The 22,349-nt window shown below is 33.6% G+C and overlaps 1 protein-coding gene across 1 annotated transcript; it reads right to left on the bottom strand.

Annotated features, from left to right (window-relative positions):
• Positions 1 to 67: 67 nt before the first annotated feature.
• Positions 68 to 3,834, bottom strand: LOC143593067 (kinesin-like protein KIN-14J; the record flags this gene model as incomplete). The annotated part of the gene is made up of 12 exons (XM_077072812.1): positions 3,752 to 3,834; positions 3,188 to 3,288; positions 2,674 to 2,726; positions 2,497 to 2,580; positions 2,341 to 2,418; positions 2,175 to 2,267; positions 2,065 to 2,094; positions 851 to 1,192; positions 690 to 771; positions 514 to 609; positions 247 to 426; positions 68 to 174 (listed from the first exon to the last, which is right to left on the bottom strand). Coding segments are annotated over exons 2-12 (1,203 nt in total), but the record flags the coding sequence as incomplete, so codon positions are not given.
• Positions 3,835 to 22,349: the final 18,515 nt, after the last annotated feature.

Below are 22,349 nucleotides of genomic sequence, written 5' to 3' on the forward strand. Positions count from 1 at the left end.
AAGAAAAATCATAATTTGCAAACCATGATTTAACATATATATAATTTAATAAAATTCAGTTATGGACCATGGTATATGTCTTCCCAGAGCCCGTTTGACCATACGCAAATATGCACACGTTATACCCGTCCAGTACAGACCGAATTAGCGGTTGTGTATCAACAAACACTTCCTCTGCAATCACCCAAATTTAAAAATTTCTTAAAAAATAGTAAAATACATATGTTCGTACGCGATATTACAAACCTTGTGTTGCGGCTGGGCTAAAGACTTTATTAAATTTGAATAATCGGTGACTTTCTTTGGCTGCCTTTGAGGGATTTGTGACAACCAGTTCACCATTGTCACCAATATACTCTATGGTCGTCTGTCTTTGACTTTGGCCTTTAAGAAATGGTCGTATACGACAATAAACTCTTATATTCCCTGCTCAAACAATATACTATTTTCTTAAAATCAATATATTTTAACAATGTTAAACATTTTGTCTTCTGAATTATGATTTTATTATACCTTTTAAATCTTGGACTTCATTGTATAATTTGCGGTTTTCTGTTAAAACTACATGGTAGTTTTGTGCAGCATCAACAAGCCCCTGAATCTTAATTCCTGTACAAAATAATATACAAACATGTTTTAATCTTTTATTTTATCAACAAATAAATAAGATTTAAAATCTGGAAATTTACCAAATTGATTAATTTCCTCAGAGTATATCTGCCGCGTCATCAAAACTTCTTGCTTAATCGACTCAGAACCCATCCTCAGTTCCTAGAGTTCTCATACGATTATATAGTATTATAACATTTTTTTTATATTATACAATAAAGGTGTGACTTTTTATACAAACCTTAAGTGATCCGTGTTGAAAATCGATAAACTTTTTATAACCGCGCTCTTTCTTTTTCCATCTTTGAAACTTGAATTCGGTAAATTTTTCAAGTTCTTTAACCTTTTTTCTTGAATCAGTGAGAAGATTTTCAAGATTTGAAATCTTGTCTTCTAGGTCAGATTTAATTTCCATTGCATGTGTTTCAAGCTGTAGACAACGGGTCTCATATGTGTTTTTTGTGACTTCTAATTGCTGATTTAATTTTGAAATTTCTAAACTGTTGTTGTCATTTTCTTTTCTTAGTTTAACTAACTCTGCATCTTCAAGCATTTTCTTCTCCTCTACCATAGTCTTCTCAGTCTGCGAATACAAGTTAACTTGTCAATGGGCTGACTTGGGATCTTACAGGTGGCCATCTGAACCTGTTTGCTTACGAACAGGTCGATGTGGGCTGCGTTGTCTCGAACAGGCCAAAATAATATGGGAACGAGTCAAATGATTTGAAAGTTGTCCAAAGTAGGGTTGTTCAGAAAGCTTACAGCTAACTCGAAATCACCTTGTTTGCACACAAACCGAGCCGAGCCCAGGTCAGGTGACTTCAGCTCATTAGGCTCGTTTAGCGGGCCGTTGACTCACACACCGGCTCCTTTTAATTAAAGCCCAAAATTTTAATATATATAAACTATAACCCAAAAGTATACCCCAAAATTTTAAATACACAAACTATAAATTTTGTTTGTAAATTATGCATTACGTGTATTGTGAAAGTAATATTTTTCCTTTATATATACATATATATTAAATTATCAGTATGTGTAAAAATACAAAAAAATAAATAAATAATTAAACGATTTAGCTTAACAAGCCATGGGCTGGCTTGAGCTTTTATGAGTCGAGCTCGAGTTCAACATCTCAGCTCGTTAAGGTAACGAATCTGAGCCGAGCCCGAGCCTAACCTGGCTCGGCTCAACTCGTTTACAGCCCTAGTCCAAAGTCTACTTTTTAAGCATATAACCTACTAAATCTTTTTATTCGAAACTTTAAATTATTAGCACACTAATCTAAGTGAAAAATAGCATATTGAGAAACAAATAAGCATTTGCAGGTCAACCAACTCAACCAGTTCGTTTAGACCTATACAAAAATGGCCTGTTTCAAAACCTAACCTATTTTGGCACGTTACCTAAAGCAACTACAAAACAGTTAAATTAACTCCAACATCAGAAACGCACCTTTATATTGTGGAGCTGATTCATAAGGACCTAGCAGAAATAATTTTAAAAAATTAATTAATATCAGAAACAGTATGCCACCTTTGTAACAAGTAACAGACTTAAGTTACCTCATTTTCTTCCATGGCCCCGGTTACTAGCGTTTTAAACACTCTCACTTTAATATTATACTTCTCTTCACGAGTCTTGTACAAATCGTTTTGCTAAATCCACAAAAAATCATCCTTTATTAGAACTAAGCAAAAATTTCTACACTATAAAAGGTTTAAACTTTACCTTCTTAAAATCTTCTGCTTGTTTAGCACATCGTTGCTCAATCATTTGAAAGAGTTTTTTCAATAAGCAGGCAACTCTCTACACAACAAAATATAAACTATTAAGTTATGTAACACAGGCCATGACTAATTATGAAAGAACCAATTATTCGCTTACATCTGGCACATCCACTTTCCTGTTCTCAATGCTGTCATCAAGAATCTTATGTACAATATGAAAGAGTGACCGTGAAGATGCGTTCTGTAAATTAATGTTTCATTGAAATCAAGTAAGATAAAGAAAAGAGCAACGCAAACATTTTACAACTTATCAGAAAGATAACAGAACGGTAACCTGTAAATCGTGTATACTTGTCATTTCTGGTACTCTAGCAGCAGGAAGATTGCCTGTGAAAAAATATTTAATATTATACAAGAGTCCCGAACCCTAAATTAAATTTTTCATAGGCTTGCTAATGAAGCGATCAAATATGAACAATTCAACGAATGGGCTTTTCTTGTTCGTGTCCATTTATTTTGTTCGTTAACAGTATAAATGAACGAACATAACTGAGCTAAAGCTAGTTAAAAGCAATGTGAAGAACAATTTTAAACTAGCTATACTGAGTTGTAATGGGCCAAAACTTTAAATAAATATATTAACAGACGTAAACTAACGAAAATAAATGAACAAACGAGACAAGTGTTCATAGTCGTTCGTTTAACTTAAGAAACAATTTTTTTTGTTCATGCTCATTCGTTTATTAAACAAAAGACCACAAACAAACTCCCCGCCGAACAGTTCAGGTCATTTACATATTATTTCTTAATGAAGGAGATGTCAAAATGATGCACAAAACGTATGTTACCTTCACGAATATCACCATTAACATTCTTAAAACCGTTTAATTGCCCATCCGGTTCCATCTTTATGATAAACTAGCTGACCACTTGGTGACTTCAAATGTGCCTAAAGTAGAAATATTTGTTAGAACTTAGAACTACTTTTTAAATAACCAAACATGTAAAAAAATTAACAAATTAAGTATACAATTTCTCGAAAGAAGTCGATTTCCAGCTCATTTTCACAAAATTTGTAAATAAAAAAATTCTTTAAATATCAACCTCTAGTTCTTGAATTCAGCTAATTTCTAGAGAAAAAAAATATATATATATTTATCATGATGCAATGTTTTAATCCAGCCAAGTTATAACATTCCAACTAAAACCCTAAAACACATTTACCAAAATGCTGGTAAAATCAGAGGTGGGTTTTCATATGCACCCAAAAATTAGTATTTTTCCCCAAATTATGAATTCAACCAAATGTGAAATTAAACACAAATTAAACTACTTTATGACAGATCCAGTTAAACCCAGATGGGAAAAAAAGAAATTTAAATAATTAACACAAGATTGAAGGTATATGATACCTGAATAAGATCTGTGGCAAGAATCTTGAAGAGAAAATGGTAAGATTTGGTGAAAAATGTGATGAAGGAAAGAAAGAGGGTTTGGAATTTGAAATCTTTAGACACGTGACATGGAAAAGAAGATAGTCATGGAGGTGGACTGCCGGTTATTTTGGATGTCTTGTTGCTTTTACTTTTTCAAAACACAAATACGGGTAGAATAAACGAAATATTTAATAGTTTGGAGTGAAGATCTGTGATATTTTGAGATAAGATATGATTGAAGTTATGTGTTAATAAGTGCTTAAGTAAAAAATAATAATGTTGAAAGTAACAAAAATTAATTATTTTTTATAAATATGTATACAACATTTGATGTTACGAAGTGATAAAATGTAAATAAGAGAAGTGGAAAAAGGTAGGTTAGACTCGTAGAATTATGACATGTGACAATAGATTAATGGATTGTTACTTATAAATGGTGTCATGTAGCTTAAATTGATAAATGATTTAAAGTTTGATTATCTATCCCCGCTTTGTCATGCTATAAAATTTTGTAATATTAGTTTGATATTAGAAAAACTTAATGTGTATAGTTGATATGTGATTCTTGGCCTGTAATTCGTGTCATGGATATACATCTAAAACGGATGGACTTAGAACTAGGGTTGTTCAAAAAGCTCACGACTCGAAGTTCGCTCGAAACTCGCTTGAAAAAAGCTCGGAGAAAGCTCGCTCGAAATCGGCTCGATTGTAAACAAGCCGAGCCTAGCTCGACTCGATTTCTAAACGAGCCGAGCCTGAGCTAGCCCCAGCTCGACTCAAGCTCGCTCGATAGGCTCGAACTATTTTATTTTAATTTATTATATATATGTATACATGCATATAGTTATCTAGTCCAAAATCCAAATATATAATATATGGGCTTCATTTCTCAATTGAATATCCATGTAGCCCAATACAAATAAATTTAAAATAACCAGCCTCAAAACATGACCAGTTATTATCCTAAGTTTCTAACCCTAATATCACTTTCACCACTTCACGTCTTCACCACTACCAGCCACAGCCACAGCCACAGCCACAGCCGCTCACCACTTTAAACAGCCGCAGCCGCAGCCGCTCACCACTACCAGCCACAGCCGCTCAACAACAACAACGTTAAACAGCCGCTCACCACTACCAGCCGGCACCCGCTCACCAGACAGTCACCACCACCGCTCAACAGCCGGCAATTAATTAATTCATCTTTATTGTTATTGTTATCAATCAATCAATCTTCCTTTACTTTCAAAAATCGTTGTTCCAAGTTCGGGTACAGAACTACAGATAATGTTTCGAGACCAGTTATCGATCCGAGCCGAGCCGGCTCGATTTAAAACCGAGCCGAGCTTGAGCTCATATTATTGGCTCGATTAAGATTCGAGCTCGAGCCGAGCCAGCTCGAATAATTATCGAGCTCGAGCTGGCCTGGCTCGGGCTCGGCTCGGCTCCTACTTAGAACCTTGATCTTGCAAAAAAGGTAAGACGGTGTTAGCCTTGTCATGATGTTGAGTGTTTTCATGTCCAATCTTGATCGTGAGAGTAAGCCTATGTTGGATGAGATGATAAACAATTAATGGATTGATACTTGAGTGTTGAGTTTGTATTTATAAGACACAGAGAATTTTTTTTCTTATTTACAATTTACTTTTATCTTAAAAATGAGTTATGTCTATTTTTCTAACAATTTATAACCTTTGCAAACTTAAGAATTATAAATGTTTATAAGCACCATAAGACTTAAGAGTGTGACATTTTTCTTCGCAACAAATGTTTTTGTAATTGGAATAACGTATGATAAAATTTTAAACTATAAGAGAAAAGATGAAATACGCAAATCATTATCGTACAAAATCGTACGAGACATTTTGGAGCGTCGATCTACACTTTCCATTCAGTTGAGAACGGTTGAGAAGATTCGGTGTATTTTAAGCAAGAAGGGTACAATTGTCTTTTTGATTAGTAATTTAAATTTGGTAATGTGCGTATAAACGGTTACGATCCTGATATTTAGCTTAATCAAAATCAATTTCTTATTTACAAAACAATTTTTGTACCGAAAACTATCAATTGAGCTCTCTTGAGTACACGAACCAGTTTTCAATCGATTTTTGTGATTTAGGGTTTTGAAATAGAAGACGATCGTGAATGTAAGTTTTTGCTCTGTTTGAACTAATCAACAGTAGATGTATACTATGTTTATAATCGTGGCAGTAACCTGTATGTTAGTTTATATGAGAATCACATGATAATTGATTAGTTTAGTTTGCGAGCGTGTTCATATTAGGAGTGTATTAACATGTTTGATTTTTTATGTTCATACTATGAGCGTATCATGAGCGTGTTACTATGAATGATTATAATGTTATATAATATGAGCGTGTTATGAGCGTTTTACTATTAGGATGGTTAAAATGGTTGATTATAATATGAGCGTGTTTGGATTACTTTATGAGGTGTTTTTGGTGTTAACACGTTTTATAATATGAGCGTGTTATTATTAGGATTGTTAAAATGGTTGATTATAATATGAAGTTTTATTTGATATTTTGTGTAGATGATTCAAGTGTTTGGTTGAAGGTCAAGAGGTTGATATCATTCCTGAAGTTGCTTCTTCTTACACACCTGTTAAAGGAATGATCTTTTCGTCAATTGATCAGGCATTTGATTTTTATAGTGAATATGCTAAAAAAGCTAGATTTGGGGTTCGTAAAGGTGGATCTTACTTGCATGATGGTGTACTAAAGACCAAGTATTTTACATGTTGTAAAGAAGGTCAAAAGTCAGCTAAAATGTATGATTCAAAAGGTTATTGTAATGAATCAAGCAAGCCATATTATAAAAGGAGGAAGAGGCCGACAATTAGATGTGGTTGTAGAGCACATCTATAGTTAAAATCTGTTGACGGTGTAATTTTTGAAGTATATGCTTTTGTTGAAGGCCATAATCATAGAATGGTTGCAGATTCTGATATGCAGTTTGTGTTGGGTTTTAGGAAGATTATCAAAGTCCAAATAAACCAATTTATTAGGAAAACGCAACGGAAATTAGAGTTTTAAATCTTGTTTTGTCATTACACATAAACCCGTTTATGTTAAACCCAATCCATGATCCATGTACAATTCACATGCTATCAAGAACAACCATAGGGTGTTTCAAGAACATACCTTCAAGTCCAGAAATCGAAGAAGATGAAGATATGAATGGCTAGATTCCAAAGGAGAAATCCTCAAGCTTGTATACCCGAACAAGCTCCAACAAAACACCAAGGTTGCTAGGATCCTTACACTTCTTGCAAATCACTCTCTTGTTCTTCTTTGGGTTTTCGGCCGAGAGAAGAGAGAAAAATGTGTGTGGGAGAGAAGGTGTAAAATGAATTCACCCAAGAAAATCATCTACCAACCCATGGCTTTGCATGTCTTGGAAGTAATAGAAAAGGGGAGAGAGTGAGGAGGGGCCGGCCCCCATGGGGTTTTCCCCCCAAAACTCAAAAACCATTTTTTGCATTATTTTCCTTTAAAACATATTTGTTATTTATCCAATTTGTTATTTATCCAAATAAATAGCATCTCTCAAATATAAATTATCCACATAACTTATTTAACACACAAATGCAAATATTTAGAAAACCCATTTCCAAATATTATAAGTGTTGATATTTCTTACTTAGATCATATCTAATAATAAATATCATGGCGTTTGTCTAGCTTGTTATTGGGTATGATCCGACTTGGATCATAACGTACTAGCCACATCAACTCAAATATGTGTCTTGGGCAAATCGATTCTAACAATCTCCCACTTGCACAAGATACATAGAATATTGATGCAAATAGCAAATACCGCCTAACAACGGTTTACTATCCCTAATACGCATGACGAAGTGCCATTCAATAACATCATCCCCTTCAAGTCCCTCACTTGAAATGATTTAGGTGAAACTATCATTTATCTTTTTGCCACAAATGTCATGTTAAATCCAGAGACACAGAGTGATCATCCTCTGTTGATTTAATTTATCAGGCCTTAGACATTTAACTCTCAAAGAATAAGAGGGACAAATCCCCTATTGACTACATACGTCTCTCACTATCACCTTTTACTACACTTGAGCTTAGCCTTATGTACTAACATATTTCAAAGCAGCGAATAACTAAATCAAAGTATAATAGTTTGTGACTATCAAGACCCAATATGTATCTCAGGTCAGAGGATACTATGATGTTCGCCTTTACTCAAATTTACTTATGATCACAAATCACAAGGATTCCATGCAGTAAAATTGAGGGCGGGTCAGTCCAATATTTATCACATAAATATCTATGAACCTTGGCAGTAACCCTTGCTAAATTCATACTTCATGAATATCTACCAATCCAAGTTCATAATAGTCTTACCTTTATATTTGTTCCCACAACTATGATCGACTACGGACATTTAGAATAATCAAATTATTCATGGATTTAAGCATGCTAAAATGGAACATAACTCAAAAACATAACCAAAACCATATGATTGAGTCAAAATAAAGTTGTTCCGATATCCAAATACAAAATTTTGATCAAATCCAATCACTAGAATATTGAAGTCCTAAGGCACAAGTATGACCCTCATGCTTCGGCCTTTCAAGGAGTTTCGTGAGTGGATCCTCAATGTTTTGATCAGTGTGAACTTTGCGAATACATATTTTTCCTTTTTCAACTTCATCCCTTATGTAGTTGAATCTCCGCTCAATGTGCCTAGTCTTTTGATGTGCACGGGGTTCCTTGATTTGAGCAATCGCACCCTCGTTGTCACAAAAGATTTCTAGAGGGTCCTGAATGGTACGAACTACCCCTAGGTCGGCAATGAACTTTATAATCCACGCAGCTTCTTGAGTTGCCAAGGAGGCGCCGATGTATTCCGATTCAGTGGTGGACAAGGCTACCACGTCTTGTTTTGCGCTCTTCCAAGAGACATCACCACCATTTAGAACGAAGACATATCCCGATTGTGATCGAGAATCATCTCGATCTGTTTGGAAACTCGCATTCGTGTAACCCTTTATAATGAGTTCCTCCTCACCAGAGCCATATATTAGAAACATATCCTTAGTCCTCCTAAGGTATTTCAATATGTTCTTAACCGCCCTCCAATGGCTAGAACCCGGATTTTGTTGATATCTACTTGTCATGCTCAAAGCGCATGACACATCCGGTCTAATGCATATCATGGCATACATGATGGATCCTATAGCAGATGCATATGGGATTCCATTCATTTTGTCTTGCTCATCCTTTGAGCTTGGACATTGAGATGCACTCAATATTGTTCCTCTTTGAATAGGTACCAAACCTTTTTTAGAGTTTTCCATCTTGAACCTTTTCAAGATTTTGTCAATGTATGCACTTTGATTCAAACCTATCAACCGCCTTGATCTATCCTTATAGATCCTTATTCCCAGAATATATGCGGCTTCACTAAGATCCTTGATGGAAAAGCAATTTCCAAGCCATGCTTTTACGCCCTCCATGGTTGGAATGTCATTTCCAAATAATAGTGTGTCATCGACATATAATACCAGAAAGGTAATGATGCTCCCACTAGCTTTCTTATACACACAAGCTTCATCAGCGTTTTTGATGAATCCAAGTTTCTTAACTTCATTATCAAAACGGTGATTCCAACTTCTAGATGCTTGTTTCAATCCATAGATTGATTTCTTTAACTTGCATACTTTATTAGGATGTTGTGGATCGACAAAACCTTCGGGCTGAACCATATAGACATCTCCCTCAAGATGCCCATTTAGAAAAACAGTTTTGACATCCATTTGTCATATCTCATAGTCATAATATGCGGCTATGGCAAACAATATCCTTATAGACTTGGTCAAATAATGTTTACTGAGTTTGAGATACGACTACAAATAGATTATATTGCTAGAATTTGACAAATTATAACTGTAGTGTTTGTTAATAAGATTTGGAATGAAGAAAAAAATGCATGCTTTGTACATGAAGAAAAACATATACTTATATAAAAATTGTAATCAATAAATATACAAATTTTTATAAAAGAATTTTTATTTTAACTTTTGTATAAGAAACATTCAATAACTTTTTGTTAGATCTATTAAATCTAATGCTAGCGTTCACTTTTATGAATAAAAAAAATTATTAGTAAACTTCAAAAAAATATTTAGTACAGTTGTATTGTAATAAATAATTTCGACATAATTACATTTAATATCAAATTCGTTAATTAGTCAACTTTTGACATTAATATGTAAAAAAAAATGTTTTTTTTTTTATTTTTGTAACATTAAAATGGGGGTTTGTTTTATACATTAATTTTGACATTCAATTTGTATTTAATTTTTAAAATTCCGTATTTAATCGGTTATAGAAAAATGTGCGTTTTACTAAAGGTATGAATCATGAAATTTAGACATAATTAAAAAATGGTCAAATATAAAAAACACAAATAAGGGTTTAAATATGTTATGAATATTAACCATAATTAAAGGTATTATATAAAAACCGAATTAAATAAATGTACATTTTATTATATTTGATTTTTAATGTTTAGGAATAAATATATTAATAGATTTAGCTGAAATTGACATTAAAATCATAATAACTTGAAATATTTAGAAATGGTTATTAAGAAATATTTTTTTTATTTAAGGCATTAATATTGAAAATTTATGAAATGGTCAAATTCGTTAAATTTAAGTTTTTGATTAGCCGGTGAAAGTCAAACTATATAACACATTTTTGTAAACTTCATATAAATAGTGAAAATCTGAATTTGAATAGTGAAAATCGGTTTCTAAAATGTCATATTAAATGTGTATTATTTTAAAATGTTAAATACGATAATATTGAAAAATATAATAATGTTTTAAATTTAGTTGACATTAGTGATTTAATTGGAATTTGGCCAACAACAATTAAGATTGATTATCTTACTATAACTAATTTAATGTCTTATAGAATGATCAATTAAATTTCATTTTCAGATTATATAATAATCAATTAAATTACATGAATTATGAAAAATAAATAAATACATTATAACGAAACTATACATTAACATTAAACAAAAAATAAGACATCTTGTCAAAAAATTCTCAATCCATTATATCAAGTTGGGGACAATAACGTGAAATGATAAAATTAAATATTAATATAATATCACATAATAAATAAATGATCAATTATGGAATATTTGAATTATGTGAACAAATGTAAACATTACCGGAAAACGATATAACCTTACCGGAAACACATATAAATGTGTATTAGTACAAAATCGGTGAAAACCTAACCAATAAATATAAAAACATTCACCATCTAATAATTAGTACAAAATTGTGTGAATAATATACTAAAATTTATGAATGTGTAATTTGGAATAAAAGTAAAAGTCCGGATTATGGTAAGCTATTTATTTTTATGTAACAATACCATTTCGTCTTGCAAAATCATCTCCATCGACTAATCTTCTCTGGGCTTGTTATTGTCCTTGAGACGCCATAGTTTCAAAATACGAACCTTGAGGACACAATCGTTGTTAAGCACATCCAATTGCTTCAACATTGTAATGTTTGTTGGCTCCATCTTCCGGGTGGTGAAAAATTAAAAATAAACAAACTATTAATTTTTGAACAATTATACTTTGAACCGAACAACTAAACACCAAAATGAATTATATAAGCACAACCAAAAATATATACCTTACAAACAAACAAATTCGATTTTGCTAAATCCGGTGTGATGGTGTAAGAATAATTGTGTGAGTGTATAAATGTAATTAATTAATATCATAAAATTAGGGATTTTGAAATTGTTTAAAATATGGACGAAAATTAGGAGGTCTACGTTACGGATTTTGAAATTTAGAAATAGTTGAATTCAATGTTTTTAAATGATATTATAATTATATAATTTAAATTGATATGTTTAAATCTACACCGTATTTTAAAATCCGTGTTTACATGATATGATGTTATATATATCATAACTGATTCAAATTTTGAAAATCCGTAATCAAAAAATCAGTTATGATATATATATATATATGTGTGTGTGTGTGTGTGTGTGTTTGTACCTCCTCAATCATATGATTGATTTGATTCCTAATATAGACAAATTTACTTGCAATTGATTACGGATTTCAAGTTATACTCCATTTGTTATATTTTTAATTAGTCAATTGGTCAAATCTTATAAATCTAAAATTAGAGCCAGTTATGATAGATTTAAATCCGTAATGACTGGTTAGGTTGTTTTATATTAAATCTGATGGATCAAATATCAATTAAACAATACTAATAAAAAAAGAGATTTTGAAATAATTTATTTACATCATATAATTAGGGATTTTGAAATTAAGTTATTTTAAATTTGAAGAGGTTAATTATGAAATGTATGACCAGATATTAAAAATATTAATTTTTAAATTTATGTTGTACCGTATTTTTATTTTTGAATCTCCGAATATTTGATTTAATAGACAATTCAAGTAATTAAGCATATATATTAAAGAAATGTTTACTAATGTCAATTAAACTAAAATACTTACGTTATAAGATAGGAAATATTCAAGTTATTTTAAATTTGAACTAGTAATTCGACCCGCCGCAGCGTTGCGGCGCATCAAGGCACTTATAAGCGTTTGTCATGTTGAGGCACATCAACATACTTATGCGTGCAACATGTATAGAAGTTTTAAAATCAACACTAACAAACATCATTTTGAAACCGCTGAAAACAAAAATGCCGAATCTTTGACTTAAAATTTATGAGCCAAACTATTGTATTCCAATAACAAAATATTAAATTTTGAAATAGAAACAGAGATCTTGCTTATCGTATCTTAGCATGCTAGTCATTGCTTCAACTCTTCAATCCAACTTTTCATCTCAAACCTCTTCTATCCTTCTATGAAATAATGCCACATTTTTCATCTCTCTATCCACCTAATTGACCCTTGCATAATCTACCATAAAAATGACATCGCTTCGTATTAGCGTACCTGCAATATTTATGTATTTGAGATATGGAGAGATAAGTGTCAACTGAATACAAAGTATGAAATTGTTACCTCTGAGTATTTTCAACTGTGGTTATATTCCCCCAAGAAACTACTTTAGCAAGCTAATAATTATTCAACTTCAACATTCACACCTTGTTATGTATTAAATAACTATCGTCAAACTTGTAGATAATGTTTGTTCATAGCATTAAAAAACTAAATACCTTAACAGAAAGATATGCGAAAGCTTTCAGCCTGTCATCTTGAATATATAAAGCAAAATAACATGAAATTCCAAACACATGGATAGGTCTCTTCAGTCCATCCCATTGTATAAAAAAGAGATACAATCCATTTTGTATCAAAAATTGTTAAGTATCAGAAAATGCAAATAAATGGTGCAAACTAAAGAAAACTCAATGTTAAAAAGAATCCAAATTACTTCATATTAAATAGAAGAAAACTACAACATTGATAATATTTGTTTCTAATCTAATTAAGTATATATATATATACACCTTCTTTTTCAGCATGCATTAATAGCAGAACACAAACAACTAATTGCTTCATCAATTCATCATCATCATCATCATCAAATGCAAAGATAACCTTTTTCATGTTGAACCAGAAAATTTATGAGGCTAGCTATAAATATCATCACCAGAAACTTGTTATAAACTCAAAATGCAAAGATGACTCAAGCTTCCTTCAAACGATTAGAATTTTATTACAACCTTCAAGAGAACGTACCTTTGAGTTGTCAATAATTTTTTTTTGTCTTAGTGCAACATGTGGAGACCATTTTAAAAAAGTAGATACAAACAATATGTTATTCTCAACGAACAGAGGATTGTTAGGGTTTTCAACCGGATAATATGAAAGCCCAATTATTGTTAGGGTTTTCAAAGAGCATACCTGATCACTCGCTTGTTGCACTTTCTTTCAATGGTTCCAACTATAATATAAGAGCTTAAAGTTACAGCCCCAACTGCTAGATGTTTCGAGTTCCCAAAAACTGCATATCACAAAAGGCAGCAGGAAGCTAATCAGAGTTACATATATGAGGGGTTACACATGTATGCAACAATAAATAATTAAAGTAACAATTTAAAGGCAAAATAACATTAAGTGTGATAATTTCATATGAGAAAAAGAAGAATTAAAGTACCCAAGGATGTAAATCTTGAAATAAAAAGCGTAATCAAGCCCAACATATTCAAGAATCTCAGGTTACATCTTCATAGCTTAAGAAATTCAGATAACAAATTAACATTTGAATAATGTAAGAAACATACTCTAGTCAATTACTCGCATTTGAGATAACAAATTTTTAAAGAGATATAATGGCTACATAGCCTAAATTCATAGAAACATTTTGGTAAACACCTAGTAGGCATTCCGGAAACGTGCCGATTATTTATTTACATGACGTTCCGGTGAAGATTGTGGTGATTATTTCGCAATCCCAAAAACCCTAAATCGAAAAGCAAGCCGACTATATGACCACGATTCAATACTTCAATTTCACACGCACATATACAAAACCTAACATGTCACTATGTCAGTTTTAAGGTAATTGTTGTCTCCAGCTATGCTTTGTGGATGGAGCCATGGAGTGGCATCGTGTTTTTCTCTCTCTTAATTTCTTTGTGAAAAGGAAGGTGCACATGTGGTGAAAAGGATATGCAGATGTAAAGCCCCCATGGGATGCTTTGTCGGTGACAGTTGAGATCATGTAGCATCTTGTGCTTGTACAGCCTGCCTAACTAATTGTACTTCTTAGCTACAGTATTTTATGTGAGACACCGTCCACTTGCCTTTCAATTATATATAATTATGGAATGTTTGATCATATTTTAAAAATATTTAAGTTATTCTATATTTTAAATTTTAAAATCCTTTTAGAAATAATGAATTTTTAATCATGGTATATTTAGTATATAATCAATCTTGATGGTTAATTTAAAAGTTTAAAATTTATGGAATGTTTAATCATGTTTGATAATGTAGTACTCCGTAATATCTATTGGTATTTCACAAATGCATAAATAAATTCAGAGGGAGAGAAATGGCTAAAAATTAGGGTTAAAATTTGAAACATCCGTGACAAAAGTTGATAATTATTTTAATTTTTGACTTAATTTATTTGTAAGATATATATGTTAAATTTATTGATAATTATCAATATTTTATTATACAATTTTAAGAAATAATGGTTATCGATAATTTATTATACAATCATCCAATATTACAGTCATTGTAAAGGAATGTTCTCATTATCGATAATTTATTATACAATTTTATTGGCGCAAATATGTTATCTTATAATCTCTTTAGGTTGTATTCATTATATACTTTGCCCTTATGGTCTTTAAAATGATATTTACTAAAGACGGGATAATATAATATTCTTGTATAATATAAGATAACAATAAACAAAAAGAATTATAAGACTTTTAGTTTAAGGTATACAATATATTTTATTATGTTATACCATATCTTCAATCTCTAAATATTTGATTTAATACACAATTCAGGTAATTATGCTTATATACAAAAGTAATGTTTACTAATGTAAAATAAACTAAATTACTTATGAATATGTATACATAAGAATATAAATTAATTTATAGAAATTAATAATCATTGAATAAAATTTAATAGAATTGATTGTATAGTATTTTAATTTATTTTAGAATTATTTTATTCACATGAAAATTAGAGAAGTGCTAGATATACATGGAAAGATTAAGAATACATCAATAGAAAGATGTCATTTTGAGTTAAACTCTATTGTTTTAATAGTATGGTTAGATATAACTCAATAACCCCTATTACACGTAACTTGTGTCTCTTTTTTCCAACTCTTATTAAACCACAAGCCTAACAAGAAATCCTAATGAACGCTAACTTGATCATTAAGACATTACCTATTTTATGCAATAGAATACATATTGTAATTATGAAACATAACCAACCACAACCTATTTGTCGATATCGTCTCTTAAGTTCGTCGATTTGCACCTTTGGTGTCCTGAATTACAAATAGAGTGACACTTAAATGTTCTAGAAAATAATTTTGTTGTCTTGATCAATGTTCAATGATTTTGTTTGACTGAAAAAGTTCGTTGAAGAAACACGGATCCGTTCCCCGGGTATGGGTCCTGGATCCAATTAGTCTACGGGGTAAAGTACGATAATTACAACTAAGATATGAGTATAGCTTCCCAAAGTCCAATGACCGGAACCTGCAAAACAAACACCGTGAGTCTCGTTACAGGAAGGACAAGAGGGGGGGTCTTCCTGTAACCACCCTCCGGCGTGAGAATCAGTATCGTTCGTAAGGGAGAATGTACCGAAGTAAATAGATTAAGTGTAGTCAGAATGTAGATGAGTGAATGAATACCTCATACCGTTTGACAAGGTATTTATAGCCGAATGGTGTATGAAGATGATTGGGCCAGCTGTCTTCTTCTAGAAGATCTTTGATAACTGCCTGGACACGTGTCTTCTTGCGATAGGTTGAGCTATACGTCCCATGTGCATGGGTATAACAACCTGGACACGCGTCGTCTAATGATAGGATGGATTGCACCTTGGCCATGTGCACGGTTATAACAAACTGACCAGGTGTCCTTTATTTATTGGCTGTTCAGTCACGTATTCCCCAAGTAAGAATCATGAACCTTCTTCTAGAGAGTATTTGAGTGATGACAGCTGTCCCGCTGGCATTGTCTTCCGGATGTTTAGGCAGACAGACGTCCCGTCCTGCGGACGACTTTTGAGGATGCTAGGATGTTTCCGCGCATGTTGTGAGGACGTTCCTCCTCATTCGTGATATGCGGGTGGTCCATGTGCCCCGCGGGTGGTTTATAAGAGGATTCTCTGTGGCCCGCGGGTGGTACCTAAGGGTATTTGGGTCTTTTTGGTACCCTACCTCTGCATTCGTTTTCTTTTTCTTATAATTCGTTTTCATCCCTTATTTTTCTTTCAGCCATAAAGGGTTATTTACAGCTTTTTAGTTAAATGTTTTTATCTATAAATACTTTTAAATATAAAACATATTTTGATTTTGAATCATTACCATCATGCCCGTAAAGTTTTGGGTAGTCTAGCAAAATCATGCAAATGTATCATCCACTTCCCACTTAGAAAACCTTTTATTTGTTTTTGTTTTATGATGGTAATTTTGAGTATGTCTGTAAGTTTTGGTACATGTATAAAGCGATAATGATGATGATAGTTGTCAAATGATATTGGGTATACTTACATTTTACTCAAATGATCTTTGAGTAACGTACAAAGGAAATTTGTAAAATCATGACAATTTGCAGTTTTTATTAATCATATTACTTATCAATAAATATAACGTATTACTTGAAAACATGGTCAATTACATGAAAACCACATAATAGTAGGTCGGGTTTAGGTTTAACGTGTTCTTGTTACTTTTTAGACAAACATGTGTATACATCTAGATAAATTGGTCGGGTCCACATCATCATATCAGGTTAGCGAGTTGCTACATTTATTTTTTATTAAGTTTATGAGAGGATGTTTTATTTTTTAACTTAAAAATGTTGATATATTATCTCAAAACTTAAAAATAAAAAAAATAAACTAGTGTCGGGTTCTATAGTTTAAACTTTAAAGTTAAATGTTTAACAACATTTGTGTCTTTGCTATAAAGTTGTGATTTTAGGGCAATAAGCCAATTATGAGAGAGCTTTTTTAACCTAAACGAACCATATTCATATTAACTCACTAATACACTTTTGTGACTTGGATGATAGTTAAGATTAAAATAAATTTTTCATTAGGTATTGGGTTCAATCCATCAACCTATTAACACGACTAGTTTAACCCCCCTAAATAAGACCCACCGAGTTTTTATAAAATCCAAGCAATATAAAAGTTAAAGAGACAGTGTTGTGGGTCGATTGCTTTTATTATGCAATGAAGTGTATATTATTTAATTTTATGAATCCAAACAATACGTTAGGTTTACACTTATTTTTTTTTGTTACTACTATAAATTTCTCATTATATTCGGTTATCGGTATCTTATTGCTAGTAGTTTTAGTACTTTTTCTGTTTTCATTCTCTAGGTGCACACTTTGTAGTAATCGATTGTTGCTAGTCGGGCGATGGGATGTAGACTAGCGATTAATCAACGTCTAGTTGGGTTGTTACAATCATACCTAAAAACATTCACATCCCACCGTCTATATACTACCTATCTCTAGATTTTAGAAAATAATTTAAAGAACTCATCGAAAAAATCACTCCATCCCATTATCTATAACAAAGAACATTTTAGAGGAAAAAAGATAACCTTCCATATAGAGAGACTAAAATCCAAGCCACATTTAAATAAATCTTGGTTACTATTTTATGAAGTTGCCTTTTAAATAAAGAGATTACTCCATAAAATAGTAACCAATTTTGAAAGTTGTTCCAATCAGGTCACCGATAAAAACTTTTATTCTAATTAGGTCATTAAACTTTCATTTTTGTTTCAATCCTAGATATTTTACCTGGATAGTAGGTAATCTAGGTTTTTTTAATTTTTCAGTGTTTTTACTTTACATAATAACTTTTAAAGGTTGAGAAAATTAGTAAAAATGCGAAATATAATTTTAAAATTTTGAAAATTTGCAAAAAAATTCGGAAAATTGCAATAAATTGCAAAAATTGAAAAAGAATGCAAAAATTGAAAAAAAAAATAAAAAATGTTCATTTTTTTTGGAAAATTGCAATAAATTATAATCCTTTTAGTTATATTGTTAATTTAGAGGTGGCAAATGGGTTGGGTTGGGTCGAAACGAGTCATGGGTCGGAACAGGTCACTTAAAAAAATGGTTGTTTTGGTTCAGGTCGGAACGAGTTAGGGTCAACAGGTTCGCGTTTGAACGGGTCAAGGTTGGAACGAGTCAAAACAGGTTTCGGGTCAGTTTTTTTTTGGAGAAACGAATCAGTGCGTTTTCAACACGTTACAGCTCGTTTTAACAGCAAAAACTCGTTTAAGGGATTTTTTCAGTTCGTTTAAGCACTTAACAGCTCGTTTAAGCAATTTTTAGTTCGATTCAGCACCTAACAGCTCATTTAAGCGATTTTTCAGTTCGTTTCAGCACCTAACAGCTTGTTTAAGCGATTTTTCAGTTCCTTTCAGCACCTAACAGCTCGTTTAAGCGATTTTTCAGTTCGTTTCAGCAATTAACAGTTTGTTTCAGCACGTTTTGACTAAAATGGGTAGTTTTGGTTTAGGTCGGAACGGGTTAGGGTCGGAACGGGTTAGGGTCAACAAGTTCGGGTTAGAACGGGTCCGGGTCGGAATGGGTCCAGTCCGGAAAGGTCAAAATGAGTTTCGGGTAAGTTTTTTTTTGTTTGTTGAAGGAGGACAACGGGCGAAACGTTTTAGTTTTTTTTTTTTTTACTTTTTTGTTTTTGTTTTATATTTGAATTATGGTTTTTTATATTAATTTTTTTTAATTTTTTTTGAGGGCTTTTAAAAAAAAAACTAAATTACCTGCCATTCAAGTAAAATATATAGGTTTAAAAAAAAACGAAAGTGATTGAAACAACTTTCAAAGTTGATTACTGGAGTAATCCCGATTAAAACAACTTTTAAAGTTGGTTAAAATAAATTGCTTGGTTCAATTACGAGTGATTAGAAACAACTTTAAAACAACTTTTAAAGTAATCCATTAAATAAATTGCGTGGTTCAATTACCAGGTACTACTACTACTATCTCCCAAAGCTTCATATCTCTATTCGCATCCCTCCGCCATGCTCTCCACCAGGTACTACTACTACTACTACTACTCTACTCTACGAATAATTATTATATTGTATGTAGAATCTGCAGGCTGTAATTCCTATCAATTCAATTGAGTTGAAGTTATATTTAACTGAAATTTGGGGCTAATTGTGAATCTTGGGTTTTGGTTTACTGGTTGTTATATCTATAAATGATGAAAGCTGAACAAGTGTAGTGCGGTTAGATTTATTAGATTGCTTACAGGATAGATACCTATTGATTTACTGAGTTTGTTTGTGTATGTTGTAGGCCACCAGCCGTTCGGTTGATCACGTGCAGTGCTTTAATGATGCTGCTGGTCGTCTTCAAGAAGCTGGTACTAGTAATTCACATATTTTTGCATTCACTTCGATATACAAACTTGATACTAGATTACTGTTAATCACTATATTACAATACCATAGATCTTTCACTCAATACCATAAATTGAGTGAAACAAACCTTAGAATAAGAACCAACACCATAGATCTTTCCCAATTCAAAATCCTGAATGGTAAAATTCTCCTGTGGAGCCCTAAATTTGAAGCTCTTAGCTTTATTATTATTGTTATCATCATCCTGAATATTATTTGCCTTTGATTCAACATCCTTCTCCATTTCACCCCCAATCATTTCTCTCCTGAATTTGCCCCAAATTCGAACCCTAGATCATCAATCGCATCCATGCGAAACTTGTGTGCGTAAATGTTATATGATATACAGAGCTCTTGAGCTATTGACTGTTAAATCTTTAACAGGAAGAGTTTATTCAACTAAAATAACCCAAATCCCATTTTCACTTTGTACATTTAAAAAGGAATCATCATCAACTAAAATTTTGAAGAAAATAGTTTGCCCGCCAGGTGTTTGACAAAACGCCTCAATGAAATAATCTTTGTTTTTGGTGTTTTGAGGAGGGGAGGGCAACGGGTGGTTGCTCTCCTCCTTCCTCTTTGGTTCGGGTGTTCATTCCTCAAACTCAACTCGAGTTTTGTTTTATTATTATTTTTCTTGGTGTGGTACTTGGCTACCGGGGTGTTTTGTGGGTCGGGGGTGGTATGACCGGGGCTATTAAGGAGGTTGTTTGGCCGTGTCCGTTTAGAGGCTTCCACTGTTGCCCGGATGGATTACCGGGGTCCAAGGGGGTTCGATTGGCCGCACATATTAAGCGGCTTCATTTGTCATCGGATGACAAGAAAAAGACCTTACGGGAGGCGATCTCGACAAATTTGGATTTGTTTATTTTGGTTGGTGAGGCTTTAAAGGTCTCGCGTAGGTGGATGTGTGGAGCGTATATGGAGTCACATGCTCTCCGTCGGGGGTGCCATCATGATGATGGGTCGGTCTGGTACAAGTGTGTCACGGGAGATGTGGAGGAATATATAGTGGGGATTGCGAAGCCACATGTTGGGAGGGAAGTTGTCGCGGTGGGAAGGGTGGAGGTGGATGTAGCTCTCCTTGAGCGTGTCTTCACTCTTCCTATTACGACTGTTAAAAACATTCCTCATAGTTGTCGTATGGCTTTTTCCCAAGCCTTAGTGGGTGCTCTGGGTAAGGTGGCGGCTATGCCAGAGTCTGTTGAGGCGTGGGTGAAACTGTTGTTGTTACCACGTTGCACCTTACGAGTTTTCAGACCTTCTAATCGTCAGCAACGCAGGTCTGGCAATAGAAAGTCTGAGCAATGCCGAATTATTCAACGGTCGCTATCCGCTTGGGGTGACCGTGACGGTTTCTTTGAGCTTCTTATATCGCTTTTTAACCAAACCCTAGGAGATGCCCCGGGTGGTGATGCGTTTGTACCCGAGTCTGACAATGCCGGGTTGGGCGCCAATGTTAAACAATGTTTGCGAAAAGTTGCGGACGGGCATTTCACTGCTGCGGTCAAGGTATTATGCTCTTCAGGGGTTGCACCTTTCGGTAAGGATACTTTGAACGCTTTGTTGTCTAAGCATCCCATCATGGCACCTCCGATTATGCCTGCTTCCTTGCTTTCTGAGTCTCCCCTTGTCGTGGACGTTGATAGTGTGCTTGGGTGCATTAAGTCTTTCCCTAAAGGGACTTCGTGTGGGCGGGACGGTTTGCGAGCCCAACACATTTTAGATGCGTTGTGTGGAGAGGGGTCTCCGATTGCGGATGGTTTGCTCAAGGCTATCTCTGCGGTGGTTAATTTATTTTTGGGGGGAAGGTGTCCTAAGGTGTTGGCAGAGTTTGTTGCGTCTGCCCCACTTACGCCGTTGCTTAAACCGGACAATGGGATTAGACCTATTGCCGTTGGGGCCATTTGGAGGCGGTTGGTCTCTAAGGTGGCTATGAGGGGTGTCGGGAAGGAGATGGTTAAATACCTCGGTGACTTTCAATTTGGGGTGGGAGTCCCCAGTGGGGCAGAGGCCGTGCTTCATAGCGCGAACAGGTTTCTAAATCAGTTTCATTCGGATGGGTCATTGGCTATGCTTACTGTTGATTTCTCCAATGCCTTCAACTTAGTAGATAGGACGACCCTTCTACATGAGGTTCGGAGTCGATGTCCTTCCATTTCTCTTTGGGTGGATTTTTTATATGGGCAGTCGGCTAGGTTATATGTGGGTGATACTTTCATTAAATCCACCACTGGGGTTCAACAGGGGGACCCTCTTGGGCCTCTCCTTTTTGCCTTAGCTTTGCACCCACTTGTTCACCAAATCAGAGATCGGTGCAAGCTTCTCTTTCATGCTTGGTACTTGGATGATGGCACGATTATCGGGGATACTAGAGAGGTA

The sequence above is a fragment of the Bidens hawaiensis genome, unplaced genomic scaffold (genome assembly GCF_021521415.1).
Source record: "Bidens hawaiensis isolate Kalapana, Puna unplaced genomic scaffold, B.hawaiensis_p1.1 tig00041647_1, whole genome shotgun sequence".
Taxonomy (NCBI): domain Eukaryota; kingdom Viridiplantae; phylum Streptophyta; class Magnoliopsida; order Asterales; family Asteraceae; genus Bidens; species Bidens hawaiensis.